General features: G+C 36.9%; 1 protein-coding gene across 1 annotated transcript in view; it reads right to left on the bottom strand.

Annotated features, from left to right (window-relative positions):
- Positions 1–16,534, bottom strand: part of IQGAP2 (IQ motif containing GTPase activating protein 2) — a 60,675-nt gene that overhangs the window by 2,256 nt on the left and 41,885 nt on the right. Inside the window, exons 17-32 of the mRNA XM_066568775.1 lie at positions 16,155–16,226; positions 15,922–15,991; positions 15,418–15,626; positions 14,603–14,752; positions 13,526–13,689; positions 12,685–12,909; positions 11,931–12,071; positions 11,498–11,582; positions 9,948–10,180; positions 7,723–7,855; positions 6,182–6,284; positions 5,150–5,291; positions 3,357–3,444; positions 2,296–2,508; positions 1,259–1,419; positions 268–411 (exon numbers count right to left, since the gene is read on the bottom strand). Coding sequence (XP_066424872.1) covers positions 268–411; positions 1,259–1,419; positions 2,296–2,508; positions 3,357–3,444; positions 5,150–5,291; positions 6,182–6,284; positions 7,723–7,855; positions 9,948–10,180; positions 11,498–11,582; positions 11,931–12,071; positions 12,685–12,909; positions 13,526–13,689; positions 14,603–14,752; positions 15,418–15,626; positions 15,922–15,991; positions 16,155–16,226 — 2,333 coding nt within the window. The remainder of the gene's footprint in view (positions 1–267; positions 412–1,258; positions 1,420–2,295; positions 2,509–3,356; positions 3,445–5,149; positions 5,292–6,181; positions 6,285–7,722; positions 7,856–9,947; positions 10,181–11,497; positions 11,583–11,930; positions 12,072–12,684; positions 12,910–13,525; positions 13,690–14,602; positions 14,753–15,417; positions 15,627–15,921; positions 15,992–16,154; positions 16,227–16,534) is intronic.

The following is a 16,534-nucleotide window of genomic DNA, read 5'->3' as shown; positions in this document are numbered from 1 at the left end:
CGTGGTCATTAATAGTGAGTCTGCTGCTAAACTTGCACTTGTCCATGTAAGACAGTGCTAGGGCTGGCTTATTAAAATATTTTCCCAAAGTAATAATACAGCAAGGTACAAAGTTAAAAAAATTATAACAATTAGACTGTAGCATCCTTCTGAATGCAGAAGTCTGAGGCAATTTTACCTGTGCACTGGAAATTGTTAAGATTTCTTTTATCAAAAGCCAGCCCTTTCAGAAATTGTTGATTAGAAAATACTTGGAATTGCACTTACTGATTGGTTTGAAGATCTTCAATTTCTAGGATGACACCTTTTTCATGAAGTCTTGCGGCTGTGTACTTTAGTGAGGTCTGTTTCAGCTTTTTGCTTCCCTTCACCTCCTCTTTTCCATCAAATTTAATTGACCTCCGTGAATTTCTGGGAAGAGAAAAAGAAAACTGGCTTTTGGTGTGTTTATCAGATCCTTAATACTTCAGTTACTCTTCAGCCATATTTAACTTTTTTTCACTCTTTCTTGAACTTCTCTTAAAAAAAACCAAATTAACATCCCAAAAAATCTAAGAGTTAGAGGAATTTTTAGCGTGCAGTGAATCATCTAAATATCTTGCCAATGGTTTTGAATCATCTTTTAGCACTTCTTTCAATTCTATTGTGAAATGCAACTCTGATCCTCAAAAGTCCTCAATCTTCAGTTTAAAATAGCAATCTGTAAACTTAAGGTGACATAAATAGTAACTACTCTGTAATTAGAGTTAATTTTTGGATCAATGAAGCATATACTAGGAAAATTCCTATTCATGTCAGTAAAATGTTTTAATTTTAACACTTTGGTGGCATTAGTGGGGGGATTGCTTTCAAGTAACTCCATCATATCTGAAAGGTAAAATTATTTAGGCATTAATTTCCCCCTTTCCCATTCTAAAAATAAACCCCAACCTATAAAAAAGGAAGAAACCAATAATTACTTCCCAAAGCTTCATGACCTCCATCCCTTGCAAGTAGATCTGCAAATTAGCACCAATTAATTATATTGAAAACATCTACACATCTCTTTACATAGACATAGACTTTTCTTTCTCCAGGTAGTCATTAATAAATGCAAGACTTTAATATCCAGGTGCTGACACAGTTAACAACTCTCACAGACCTTTTGCAGACTGTCAATCTGTTGGAATCAAAACTTTAAACTACAGATTAACACCTGCTCTCACTCTTGATAAAACACACTAAAAGACACATTAAAAGAAAGAAAGACTCAACTCACCTCCTTGTTAAGTTGTCCAAGCAAGTTTTTATATAGGTGTTGTAATAATTAATTTGTTCCTCATAAAATGCTGTCTTTGAATTAAGTGCATTCAAAGTCTGCTGGAGTTTCACCAGTTCAGCTTTTCGATGATGTCTGTATCTTCTTTGATTCCGGATATCCTAAATAAATTTATTAATTTCATTGTTTTATTAATTTGAAATTTTAAAAAGCCTCAGTTCATTACCATTCCAATTTGTAATTACAAAATCTGACTTCATTACTGAGAGAAAGCACAAAATTATCCTGTTAGTTCTTACAAGAACAGTACCTGTAGGGAGTACTACAGTTTCTTCACATGGCAATCACATTGCTGCTCATATATAGAAGTGGTGTTGAACTTTGCTGTGCTCTACAGGGCCTAACAGACGAAGAACTCAAAAGAAAAATGTCATTGTTGTGCTAAAGATAGTTGAATATTCTAAGGTTCTTACGACCAGTATGGGTTGTGGATGTGGAATAGGATTTGTTGAGAACAGTCCCTGTACTTTATCAGTATCAGGACGGGCACTACATTGGCCCACTATACTTGTGTCCTGCCTAACCACAGCAGATAGATCAGTGTTAATAACAATCGGATTATCTTTCATAGGGGTTTAAGGCTTTTGAAACCTTACCAAGACCACAGCCATTCTTAATTGAAACACCACCAAGAAATTCCAATTAATTGGAATTGTTAAAGTATACAAAGTTATATTGAAACATTATAGAGGAGGAGTTAAATCATCATCAGCATCAAATTCAATATCAGATTTTCAATCAAATTCAACCTTTGGATAACAAAGGTTGCAGTTTTATGTCATTCATTTCAGCCAGCTATTCAGGAGTGTACTGTCTCTCACTTATTTTGTCAGCGAACGAAAACAATTTGCTTCGTATGTGGATACTTCAGTAGTTTAGGGTAGCATTCCCTAAAAAATATGTTTTACTTCTCTGATTGGAATGTATTTAGGCTAGATGTTAAACAACATTGATATACAGGAAAACACTCAGTTTACCTTAGCAATCTCATTTATAATTTCTTGGTACTTAGTTGCTGAAGACACTAGTCCTGCTTGTTCCAATGTCCGGAGATTTCTCTGAATTTTCCTTTTCTTTTGTTCTATTGGTAGCTGCCCATCTTCAAAAATAGACTGACTGTGCTTCATTTTCTCTGGAGTTTTGGAATCTAAGATGGCACGTTTTTCTACAAGTTTCAAATTCTCAGATTCCTGGGTGGGGGGGAAATCCAGAACAGTTATTTTCCAGATTTTAATAACAGTTAAGAGTTCAAGTACATTGAATTCTCAAGTACACTGAATAGGAGATTTTCAAGAATCAGGGCGCAATCTTTATGTCCTATTACCACTTGGTCTCAAAGTACCCCATTTACTATGCCTTTGGACATACTTTAGGTATGTAGTGACAACACCGAGACACACATTTGAATTAATCAAAATGTCTAATTCAGCCAGGCTCAATGATTTCACCAACCTGGGGGAAGACTGTCCAGATCTCACATATGCACACACTGAGGTGAGCTAAAATCTGCACGTTATTAGAATGCAGTTTTGTGTGTCAGTGTCTATGGGAAAGACTTCAGCTGTGAGCTCTTCCCACTCAATTCCCATACTAAGGATAGCAGTAGTTCCCTGAGATTTGCTTGTATAGATTAAGCAAATAAACTAAAGGGTCAGGCAAGTTGAATTACAATACTGAATTTAATGAGGGGGGGAAAAAGATGAGTAGAAAGATTCACCTCGGCTATTTGTTGTGTTATAATATAGGAGAGAAAAGACCATGACTCCAATACAGCAAGAAAAAAAATTCTAATCTAGTCTAGCTCACAGCAAGACTTATATTTTGTTTTCATCTGAAGTTGTTTTCCAATTATACAGTAAATAAACCCAAGTATACAAGTCTCATATTTTAAAGACTCGAAGTCTGAATAGTCTAAAACTGTCAACAAACAATTTCATTGTTATAATGTGATGGAGAAAGCTGTCAGAGATCTGTTAAGGTGTTCAAATAGCTATAATAAAATACTTCCTTCCCTATTCAGGCACAATATAACACTTACCTGTTGTGCAGTGGCTGGTGTTTCTAATATTTCTAAGAGTGTATCCCCTGGTTGTGTTCGTATCACATCCACAATGAGTCTTTTGGTCCTTTTGAAAAGGATATGTAGATATTACAAAACAGTTATGACTGTATCACTTGTACATGTCATTTCTTCGATCATAAAAGTAGTAAACTCCCCCTTTATTATGGATTATTGGTAAAATTTGCTTTTTAGCTTTTATGTTTCACAGCTTCCTTTAACAACATTGAGTATCTGGTTTCTACACAGTCTGAATAGAGAAATACATGTAAGCTTCCGTCCATTTATTTTAGAAAACAGACAACCTACTAGCACAGTAAAACAATTACTGTTAATAAAATACAAGCAACAACTCACATGTGGATTTTAATTGTGATCATGACAAAACAGCAGACAGAAATGTAACATTTGAAAAGCCTGAGCTACTCAACATTCCATTAAGGGTCATATTTACTGAATACAATGGAAATGCACTCAGAAGTACTGAACTTTGAATGAATTTTTTAGTCGATGCAGCGCATTTACAAAAACCATTTAAGGACACATATTTCTCTAGCGACCACAGACAAGAAGCATTTCCTTGCTAAAAAAGGGAAGCTGCTACACCCTGATATGTTAACCAGTTCTTTTCTTGGTAAGAATTTATCTCATTCCTGCTGCCTATTTTTTTATAATACTTCCAAGAACATCCTGCTACAGAATTCTATTAATTTAGAGGACAGGATTACTGAAATAGCTCATTATTCTTAACAATTAACAGAAAATTAAAGATGCAGCTTAAGTTTCCAAGGAAAATGTCTAAATATTGTAAAAATTTCTATGATAAAGCCTAATAGAGTTTAAAGTGATAGTCTACCTAAGTACAGTTCCTTCTTCAGAAGTAAAACATTACACCATTGAACAAATCCAGAATACTTATTTTTGATTTAAAAAACCCAAACAGCTTAATAGATCAGATTTTAATTACAGCCCATGTCTGCCCTCCTAGTTATTGGTGCTGTCTTTCCATTTTAATGTGAATTTTTGCCTTCACACACATGGGGTACATATAAGCACAGTAATAGAAGAGAGCAGCATTCGTTTCTCCCCCTTTCTCAGATTGTACTAGGATCTGAAGTAGGCCAATCCCTTTTCTGGATAGCTTGAAATAACGTCAAAAGATGGATGCCAATAATGTGAAAAAACTGCTGTTATATAATTAATTTTTACTATAAAGTAGCCTGCATTCCAGTATATCCCTGCAGCCATTTTTTAATTTGCTCCCAAGACAAAATAAACACAATTTTCTTTCCTGGATAAAAGCATGAAGCATGGGCTATTCCTGCTGAAGTAACAGTTACATTCTTTAGAAATGGCTGATGACAGTATACCTGGAAAGTGTTTATTTTTGAGGGGGAGCTAAGGACATGGTAATACTGTCTGACCCTCATAAGTGTAGTCTGCTTTTCATCTCTGCTTTCCCAAGGCTGAGGCATTTTAAAGTAGAGTGCTTATACAGCTTCATGAAAAAACATTTCCTAGATAATGATGCAGTCATGCTCCAAAACACAGGTAGCAATATATTTTCCTTTTTCTGGAAAAACTGACAGTTATTCTGATTTTTGTAAAAGTTTGAGTACCACTGAACACAAACTGTCTTTTGAAAACTGAATGCACTCAGCACCTCAGAAATGTACTTAGGCAGGGTAAATATTTAAAAAGCAATAGTTAAAAACAAACAAACAAACAAACAATAAGTATTGCCAGAATATACATGTTTGAGCAAAACTTACTTTATCATCAAACTTTTGAGATCCTGATCTTCACCTTCTCGTAACTCATATTTGCTTGTTAGAGACAGTGAAATCTCTGTTTTTGCAAGTTGATTCAGTGTGCTTTCCCTGTTGGGGTCGTTGGGATCAACAGCTCCTTCCCCTAAAAGGAAACATATTTTACTCCAAGTTTTCCAATTTTCCCACGATTCAGTACATGAAGCAAACAAGTACCTAGATGAATCACTGTAAACATTCAGAAATATTAAACTTATTATATAGCGCCTCCAGCTCCTTCCACTTAGAAGTAGTCTTTTTTTGGACATTGAACAATCAAAACAACAACTTAGCTATTTATAAGCCCAGCTACAATGTTTTGGAAATTACATCAATCCTTGCTTTTCAGGCTCCTGATGTGCAAAAGACTTTCATGTTGTCTTCTTAAAGAATAATACAAACAATGTAACATCCTTTATCCTAACATGCAGTGATAATGAAGAAACAGAAGAGTAGCAGCTATGTTAACAGGCTACTCACTTGAATGTTGGTGTTATCCAGGACTCCTAGCTACTTTCTAAACAGCTTTCTACAATACATGCAAATTAAATACCACTCAAATGCATTACTTTCTAAGAAATTTGCATAATTTTAACAAAGTAATTTTTATTTGGATAATTAAGTATCAAAAGAAAAAATGGCTGGTTTTAGAATTTTCTATGTACTTTGTCTAAGTTTCTACCCAACACCAGCAAATCTTAAGATCAGCTTGTTAAAAAAAAAATCACTTGTTTCCTATCTGCACAAGTGGATCATTCAAAATAATAGTAATGTTTGGATTTTGAATCACACATTAATTTTTAGAGTGAGTAATGCAGTTAAAGAAAAAGGTTCAAATATAAGGTTCAATGTTACAATAAGTGTTTGGAAAATAATTCTGTAGTAAACAGAGAAGCAGAAGCTATTGGTCTGAGAGACATAAGAGTATTTAAGTCAAGCCTCTGTTTAATTCTGCCCCTAAAATGAAGTTACCCATAAAGACGAAAAACAACATACCAAGGAAAGATTCTATATCAGGAACAGGTCCCAGACCTTCCAGCAATTCATTCAGCAGGTCCTTAGTCTCAGTGGCAATGGCATCCTGGTGTTCCAAAAGCAGCTATAAACAAATGTAAATGATATCATTATCCAGAAAAAGCTTTCCTGGTATCTTTATACTTGAAAATAAGCCTGGAAACTAAATATTGAAAAACATAGACCTATCATGATCAGGATCATGGAGGACCTTCCCAAGATCAGGAAACACCCTGGATTCTGGGCTGGAGTTTGGAATTGCCCTTGCTGTAAAACAGCTTGTCTTGCTTCTCCAGCTATTGTCTCTGGAGTGCTCAATATCATGGCTGAGCAGAAGATTTGCAATTAGGACTAACAAAGTCCTAATTGTCACAGAATAAAGGATGATAATCCCAAGCAGAGCATTTTGGTGCTGCATCCTTAACACCCAAAGGAATAAAGACAGTGTTGGTGATCCACAGAAAGATCCTATTTTATGTATATCCATTCCAGTAGCTTACAACAGTGTCAGTGATACCTTTCAGAAAGGACTGTATTTTCTAAGTGAGGAACGAGCTCTGCAGCACCCACTGCACCACCTAATAGACATGTTATGCCAGTCACTAGACTCACTGGAGGGGCTAATGCTCACATACAACTTCTGGTCATTACCTGCAGGCATAAGTCTGTTGCTTCAAAAATTAAAAGAGCAGGCAAAAAGACAGACCAGAAAGTTTTTTTTAGCAGATTAGGTTATTTGTTTTGACTTGAATGAAACTAACTTATAGAGTGGCCCACTGTGAGTTGGGTGTTCTACCTTTTCCATAGTGTACCTGGCAGTATTTGAGAGAGATTCTTTGTGGTGTTTGTGGCCTTTTTTTTTTTTATGGGGAAATGTTGTTGTGGGTTTTTTTTTTTTACTTGGCTGGGGGACACACAGGAGACATACTGCAAGCCAGGAAACAGATAGTAGTATCCCAGTTTTAGAAGTAACAAGTGGTAAACATTTAACTTACACCCTATTAAGTCATGCTTCAGACTGCAGTTACTCTGCTCTTTACCCACAGTAAGAACAGGAATGATACCACAGCGTCAATTTTTCTAAATCTAATGTTTTTCTTGGCTTCCAAGCAGTCACATGACAGAATGCTAGAGCCACAATATACAGTTTCTATTCACAAAGGTTTTCCTTCAAGCTTTCACTTTCTTACCCAAGACAGAAGATTGTTTTAAAGTTAGAAATGTCACAGGACACTGGAACATAATTGTTCTTTCCCCTCATCAGAAATAGTTAGTTACATACTAACTATTAGTAGTTAGTTACATACTAACTATTATTCAAGATGATGCTGTTGCATGAAAGCAGCATTTACATTTTCCTAGGAAAAAAAATAAATCTAATATTCAGCTTCAGAATATTTCAGAGATGAAGTGAAGAAATAGCTTCAAAAATAAGAATGAAAACTAAGCTTTCCCCAGAGAGTGCAAATATTTGATAATCTGTATACCATAGTCCATTGACTAGTCTGTTTTGATTGACTTACTGAATGGGTATTGATAATTTCTTCAATGGAAATATATATGACAGGCTTGCTAAGGGTCACCATATCAGAGTATTCATCAATATTGAATTTCTCCTCTGGTTCAGGAACATCACACGCTGCTTGAAAAAAATTCCTAAGAGAAAATGAGAAAGACTTCAATAATTGTCCCTTATAAATTCTCTTTATTTAGCCTGTATAAAAAAGCCATAGTCAAGTCTTTGACATGCATTATGTTTCTCTTATAGCCTGCAATCTACCCTCGATGTTTCAAGGAGGCAATATGTCAATACAAATAAGTCTTCTCTTTCCTGGGTAGCTGGTGGAAGACTGTTTTAAAGGGGCTGGGTTTTTTCCCCTACTTAGTAAACAAAGTACATTTTAAGTACTTAGAGAAATATCTATTTAATAGCCATTAAATAGATATTTCTCTAAGTCCTTAAAATTATAAAAGGATTTCCCTGTTATTTTATGAAGGCAATTCACAGTATGAGGTGTGCTGAGAAGGAATTGATTGAAATAGATGCACAAAATTCCCATTTGTCCCACAGATATTTATATTGCTGTTAGGCAGAAAATGAGGTGTTCAAAATGAGAGAAAATGTAGATTGTTTATGAATAAATCTTGAGAGGAAAAAATGCAGTGTGGTTGAAGTGTTACTTCAGTATGACTAGCATGCACATGGAGTACTGAGACCTGCTTCCCAAAATGATAACTGGTGTTATCTCTCCAAGCAACTGACTTCTTCAGGGATGAGCACAGATAACCAAGAACCAGCAGGGTCCTCTTGTAGAGAACCACTTTGTTTTCTGAAGTGAAAAGACCTGAAATGCAGCAGCTGGGAAAAACAGGGTTTTGGATGATGCCTATGGGTTTCCTCCAGGAGCCGTATTGTGCAGCCCCTATGGTGTTGAAGAGGATATGTGTGTCAGGTTCGCAGCACCTTTAAAGTATTGGAAAACAATACTTAAAAAGAAAAAAGAAAATGGGCTGAGATTCTTCACTTTGGAGAGAAAAAGCTGGGGACTACACATCAAGTTATGCAAAATCACAGTGGTATTGCATGAGATGTGTTCAGAATTCATTAATCAGTCCAAAAACTAATGGCCAGTAGGGTATGCAATGAAACTGCAGGAAAATTTTAATTTTAACTAACAGGTCGCAAACCTCTAAATATTGCTACAGGAGGGGTTGTGAAGGCAGATGATCTCAAAGGCTTAGGAAGGGTGTGGACAAATTTCTGCACAAGTTCATAAATGCAGAGTAAAAGATCCAGGCAGGCTTAAAAGCTTTGAGCATAGCTAACATTGCTAATATTGTTCCAAAGGGGACCAAGCAGCTAAGGGCAGCCACTGTTGCTGTCTAGGAAGGGCTAAGTACAGAGCATAGGCATACAGATATTTAAGTTAGCTTAATTAGTTGTAGCAATCAAGGGCTGACTAGAGCAGTGCTCTTTTATTAGCATTTGTTATTCTAGCTGTAACACTTTCTACCTTATAGCTTCTTCATGTTTATGTCATGCGCTTAAATACTTCATTAAAATTACTAATTATATTATTATTATTAAAATTACTAATTATGTATCATACTTTTTATGAATTGAATAATCTCTGTGTCCATGGTTGATGTCTCTCAAGGAAACCCATTATATGAACAGTGCATTTGCTTTCACAAAGGGCAGACACTAAAGACAGAAACTCTGAGTGCAAGTTTATTGCAAAACTCAACAATACCACAATGTAATAGCAGTGAATGGGCAATAACCCCAAAGAACTTGTGTCCCAGAATGTAGGAAAACATGCAGTTTCCTACAATTGCAAGATAAAAGAATGATAGCTGTATAGAATCCGTCAGCAAAGATGAGAGAATAAAAACAAACCCTACAACTTTGTCCTGACAAATATTTTTTTCTTCCTCAGACAAAATGTCCAGATGTCCTCCCAAATCAAAGGAGACATTGATTTGTCTGGATAATGATTTACCACAGTCTGTTCTAAGTCTGTTTTGCTGTAAGGCAGCAGAGGCGATCTCAAATTAATGCACAAGCTAAAATACAACCTATTACTCCTGCTCCAGTTTCCTTGTCAAGTGAGCATTTCTCTTTGCCATATCACTCAACATTTTTAATATTTTGAACAGGAAATTCCTATCAACAAGGAGTCCACCTCCCTTACTCATCCTAGAGGAAAGCTCTTACTCTGTAGGTATTTGTGAGGGCTGTGCATACCTGAACTTCTGGTAGGTCTGTGAGAGGTAAGAGTTCATAGATGACAGATGTTCGCTTTCTCCTTCAAAGAGTTTGTTAGAAGCAGCATGCTGGAGGACTTTTGCCACACAGCCTAGGTTCCTCCTTTGGTCAGGGTGTATCTGACCCCCAGCTGTTATATCAATTATATCAAAGCCATCAGGAGCAACTATGGCCGGGTTCATGTAGCGATAGTACAGAAGGTTGCCAACAATCTAAAGAAACAGTTAGAGAAGAAAGTTAAGAGATCTTCCCTTTGTCTACAGGAATGACACCTTACAAAACATGACCAATCATTTCTACTTCTAAATTAGACATAGGAACTGGTGCTATAAGAATCCTTAAGACACACATTACCTATGGGACTAACTGGAAGAACCTCTTACATGATACTTCTCCTACAACACCTCTGTGAACATCAGTTATGGACTTTTGCAACCACATTTCAATTTGATACTGGCTGTAGTTCAGCTAATGCAAAGCATGGAGTTAAACATAAACACAACTCTTCTAAATTTTGCAAGGTTCTGCTCCCAAGGCTCATTCTTTGAAGTGCTGCAGATACTGGCAGCATTTAATGCACTTGTTGATAAGGGGACCCATTAATTCTCAAAGGGACTGGACTGCAATGCAGCCCTAGAAATCTAGAGAACAGATTTCCCAAACTGCAGTTTCTGTAGCAATGCTGCAGCATCTTCTGAAGATGGCAACTTCAAAGCATTCCTGGTCTCAGAAACAGGCAGGACTTTGCTTTCTGCAATTTGCTTTAGCTGATATGCGTGCATCTGCAGAACTTCCAGCTTACACATTCAAAGACTTTCAAGGGGGTACTCCATTTGTTATCTAAGTTTTTTAATATGTTGAGCAGTTATAATAAGTATTGCTGGAGTGATGAACAGTGAAGAATAGGGAAGTTCAGCTAAAATGAAAACCTTGTACTTTTAGAACCATGAAATTAAACACTGATAAAAGGATCACTGTGCCAGTAGCATACTTACACTCACACCTTATTTTTCAGTCTGCACAAATGCTATTTCTACAACTTTTACAAGCATCTTAAGTGTAATGTAATCCAAGTGTAGTATAATCTACGCAAACTTTTCTTTTAGAAACCTTCCTCATTGGATTTAAATTACAATTTCTTAACATTTTAACGACTTTAGATAGGGGAGAAAAAAATAAGAGGACTACAGTGATCTCCAATGAAAGGACTGGTGATCACAAGGACCTCACTACCAATCCAAGCCCCAGGATGATTCAGATAAACTCCAGCCTTGTCAATACAGTTACTATCCAAAACAGGTTGAGCACCCTCTTCCATAAGAATTGCTGAGCACCCAGATTAACATACTTAGATTTTGGCAACAGAATTCCCCATTCCCCCTTCCGCAGCCCCTTTGCAACTCAATAAGAAGTGCCAAATTCCTTCAATAAATGCTGCTTTCCTAGTTCCTTAGAATATTTAGTGTTAATAAAAATCTACTTTGTCAGTAAAACAACAAGCTGCTGGCAGTGTGCCCTAGGAAGTCTACCTTTAATAATTCATCTTCAGTTGCATCCGGGAATTTCGCATGGAGTGAGCTCTTCAGAACTTTGGCTATGTATCTCATTCCATAACTACATGTAGAACAGATGAAAAGGCAAAATATTGGAAAAGACTTAGATGAAACAGAAAGCAATCATTCTAGTCAGCATAAGTTACTGGCTTCTTGCCCACTTGCCCATGAAACACTAGAATGAGTTGATAATGGAAAACACAAAACATCTCAAGTACAAGGAGAGGTTTGCCAGGCTGCTAAAGCAGGGCAGAGGCAGAGAAACCACTCCCTCTACTGGGCAACCCATCCCAGAGGAAGTATCACAAGCCTTTGAAAGCATGGGAAGGACTTGAAAGGATCTCCATCACAGAGGTTCAAGTGAACTGCACATGAACTGCCTCTTGGAGAGTCCTAACAGAGCACTTACGGCATCATATTGAGAGAAGAGAATATGGATGTGAGAACTTTGTCAGTTACTGCCCGCAAACTCTGAATAGATGATTCCAGTTTACTGACCACTTCTGCGTGTGTCAGTGCTTGTTCTGTGGTCACATCGTATGGCAGTTTGCTGCAAAGCAAAAAAATAAACATGAAACCAGGTTATATACGTTTGAGAATAATATTTTTTTTTCTTCATAAGGGCCATTAGTGAACAAAAGTCTAACAAATACAACTGAAGCTGGATTTTGTTACTAAAATTGTTTTGTTGTGTTAGATGCTTTGGCTTCCTTTTTTTGGAGGCAACTAATTTGCTTAGTTGGGAGTACACATGTTATCATGTACCTTCCCTTAATAACAAAAGCAGAATACAAATATAAAGCATGCATCTCCACATCCCTATCCCAGCATAGCTCATCAAAAGCCTTGGACACTACTAACATGCTGTAAGTAAAAAACTTGAGAAAAAGACTAAGTTGTTCCATGGCATAATCTATTACATTTACAAAGATTAAGTAATTGACTTTGGAAGGACATGACAAGAAACGTGATCCTTTCATTTTTCAGAACAAGTTAAAGCAGCTGTTTGTCAAGCATCTCTCCCTAAAATCTCTCTGCTGAAGGAAGACTGAGAAGGGGTGCATGGGCACACATACAGAACAGTTTGACAGAGAAAGAATAGGAGAGCAGAACTGAGGGGTTCCTTATGCGTATGGTACAATATGTCCATCTTCCTCACTCACCTGGCCTCACCAGTCTGCATTTCTAGCTGGTTTACCCATGCCTTGTAAACATCCACAGGACTAGTGTTGATTATGAGAGACTTGTCCTCCATGATTTCCTTCACCACAGGGGCCAGGAGCTGGCGCAGGGTGTTCTGCCCACGAGCGCCTCGATTGAAGCTGACAACCATCTTAATGACAGTGGGGTTTCCAGTCACGATATCCTGGATCTGGTCTACCTTAGAGCTGTATCAGGAACAGAAGAGTTCTGACTTGTGTGCAGTAATCCATATTTTCGAATCCCACACTTTCAAAACTACTCTGTTTCTATGTTGAAACCTCTTTATATAGCCTACTTCTTAAGGCTTTTATATAAAATAAAGTGGTACATAGAGACTACCGTCTGAATTCTGCATGTGTTATAGTAATGTCCTGGAACAGCATAGTCCATGGCAGCTAATTTATACCTGATTCAGACCCAAATACCTGTTCAGCCAGTATCCATTAAGGGTATAAAATAACATTTCATTATTTCAGGATTTACAGAACATAAGATTATATGAAGAAAGGTAATACTTTACCCTTACATACTCAAGCACAAACCAAGAAGCCCTAGCCTCTTTTTACAAGCCATTTTTTCATGAGGATTATAGTCTACCATAGAAAGATTATTTTTTTCTTGAATCAGGGATCACTTGAGTTTAAGAGTGACACCAAGAAAACAAAGTTCTCTTGTAATAAAATTATGTATGTAATTTTATGGTAGTTTAAAGATTAACCACCAGCTTCCTTTAATCATGAAGCATTCATTGAACTGTCTAAAACACAAACTAGCTGAAACACTTTCTGTGACTGCACATACGTTATCTCCTCTTCTAGAGCAGTTTTGAAGAGTTTCAGAAGCAGGTATTCTTCCCGTTGATTGGAGGCATAGTTGTATAGAGTGAAGATGACTGTATCCATAAACTTCGTTGATTTGTTTTGTGGCATCTGGAAAATCAGCTTTGCCAGATACGTAGGATTAGTCTACAAAGCAAAAGAAAATTACTTGCATATGGTTGTCCAGGACAAACTCCCCCTCCTTGGAGGGCAGCTCTCTACATTTGTTCACACCTAAAGCAGTTATGTTGACTCAACTATATGTCAATTTTCCATACGTGTTTTACTTTTCTCCAAATCCTGGTTCATAAGAAACACAGAACACTGCACAGTCAGTGAGAAACTCCATCAAGGATTTTATTTGCAGTCTCTGGATAGCAAATAGAGAGTTTCTGCATCTAGTCTATGTATTTGTTGACAACTAGAATTTACCATATGACAATAGCGATCTACCAATAAAACTTTGCATACTACATGTCTGCTTTGGAGGGAGTCTGCCCTGGCAGAATCTAAAATTCTTCTAGAAAAATATCAGTGAGGTCAGATAAAAAAAGCACAAGAACAGATACATCATGTCCTGTGAACTGCATTGCAGACCACTTCCCTAGCACCACATAAAATGTACGCCACTAGTGACAGTAATTTATGTGGACTACAGGGAGGTAAACATTTCTCTTCAGACAGAATGTTCTGTACAGACTGAAGTATGCTCAAGCAAAAGCCAGCCATATTTGCTGCACACTTTAAAAACAACAAGGATTTTCTCAATTACAGGAAGTATTAGAAATTGACCATAGTGTCTGCTGCAGTCTGCATGTTATTTGGAAATATTTTCATAATCACTAATACAATTATTTAAAAAATAAATATTACAATATTTATTACAATATATTTCTAGTACAATACATTTCTAGTACAATACATTTCTAGTACAATACATTTCTAGTACAATACATTTCTAATACAATACATTTCTAATACAATACATTTCTAATACAATACATTTCTAATTTTTCTTCAAAAAAATTGCTGCCATGTTAATTTTTGCATTAAAATTTACCTGTAGAAGGTAGAATAAGTGTTGGTAAGCCTCTAATTTTTTTCTTCTCTCCTTACTCAAACCTTTGATGCCCTGTTTGTCAACCATAACCATCTCTTCCAGTTGACTTTTGCTCTTTTTGTTAAGTTTCTTACTGTGCAGTACCACATCCTGCAGAAAGATGATCAAAACTCTGGATTATATATTCACAAAACAGGCAGATTAGAAAAATGTACATTTTCCCAACCATGTTAAATGCAGTATTACTCTAAGTGCCTTAATTAGCAAATTTGTAAATTTTGCTGTGCTACTCACTACCCAGTTTTTTAACATCTTCACCTCTCACCATTATGGCTTACTAACAATGATTGTGTGAGGCCTGATCTCCTACACAGACTAATTCATGATTAATTAGCATTGAACAAGCTGTTGAATATGATCAGAAGTCTACTCCAACACAGAAAAGATGTAAAAGATTTTAAATCTGCCGAGTAATTACCATTGTCCACAACTGGCAAAATACCGTGATGTACAACTCAGGACAACAGACCAACATCTAGCACAAGGCAGAAACATGCAAAGATAGTGCTTAATTTACCAGGAGTACTTTGACTGAGCACTAGTACAGGCTGCTTAGATTGTTGGAGATAATTAGCCATCTGGACATGGTCCTGGGCAAGCTGTTCTGGGTGTCCCTGCTTGTGTAGTGGGTTTGGACCAGATGACCTCCAGAGATCCCTTCCAGCCTCAGCTGTGATTGTGTAACCTTGAGTTCCTTCCACAATGGGAAGTGCTCAGTGCATGCTACCAAGTGAGCCTGAACAGAGCCTGCTGACCTGAAGAGTGATTCTGTTTTTCACCAGCAATCCAATCTTTATGTCCATTAAGTTCAAATCCTTCTCCAGCTGTTGATTGGATCGAATTTTTGTAACCACTTCTTCCCTTAACCTCATTACTTCCAGTTCTTCTTGAAAGTCTAAGTCACTTTGGTCCAAGAGGTAGGCAAATTTGCGCAGAACAGTCAAGGGTGGATTTTCAGCACCAACTGCAGTTGAAGAAAATAGGCTTGTTAGTTGATGCAATACTGAACATCCCTAAAGCCCTCAGGAAGCTGATCATTATGCAGAAAATGTGAAGTTTATGCCAATTATGCAATATTTTTGTCATACTTTAAAAGTACAGCTATACAAAATAGTTTCAGCTGTAGAACAATTGTGTTACAAACACTTGGACCTGCTTTTAAATAAGAGACTGAAATCTCATGTGAAACTTATAAAAAACCTTAGAGCACAGTAACATACTTGCCCCCAAATATACAACACCCAAATGTTACTACTTACTTAGTGTTCTGTAGTCCTCCCTGGCCTTGTTTGCTCTAAGAAATGCTTGTATTTTCACAATTTGGTCATTCTGAAAAGGGTCAAGATTAGGCAAAATAATTAGCTGTGACACACTTCTGCTCAGAAGCATACGGCAAAACTTGCACCCTCTTTCCTGTTTCCCAAATCTGCTCCTGCATACGTACTACCATGCTTTAATACTTCATGTTCAAAATGGATAAAAAATTACTTACGTGATCCTTGAAGTATTGTAGGCGGTTCCTGTAAGCTCTCCTTGCTAGCCACATTTTGACCCATGACTGAATCTGAAAATTAAATAAATTAATTTAAAAAGTTAAGGGACACTGCACAAACTTTCATGTGTGTAAGTTTACTTTTGAATGTCTGCTTCTGCAGCCATGCTGTTCCTGTGTGCTCAGGGCCACAGATGACTGTACCACCAGGCTCCTACTGGCCAGTGACCAGATAAAGGGGTTCCCACTAGGCCACTATATCAAGCAGAGTTCAGGTTTCTACCACCTGTGTGTAACATTATCTTTGGAAATAATTTATACCTTCAGGTCTCAGATCTCAATTCTAAACCAGTTCCCCTCAAAACCAGGAGATTCTGTCA

The sequence above is a fragment of the Molothrus aeneus genome, chromosome Z (genome assembly GCF_037042795.1).
Source record: "Molothrus aeneus isolate 106 chromosome Z, BPBGC_Maene_1.0, whole genome shotgun sequence".
Classification (NCBI taxonomy): Eukaryota; Metazoa; Chordata; class Aves; order Passeriformes; family Icteridae; genus Molothrus; species Molothrus aeneus.
The sequence above is the reverse complement of the archived record's forward strand: the minus strand, read 5'-3'. Positions and strand labels throughout refer to the sequence as shown.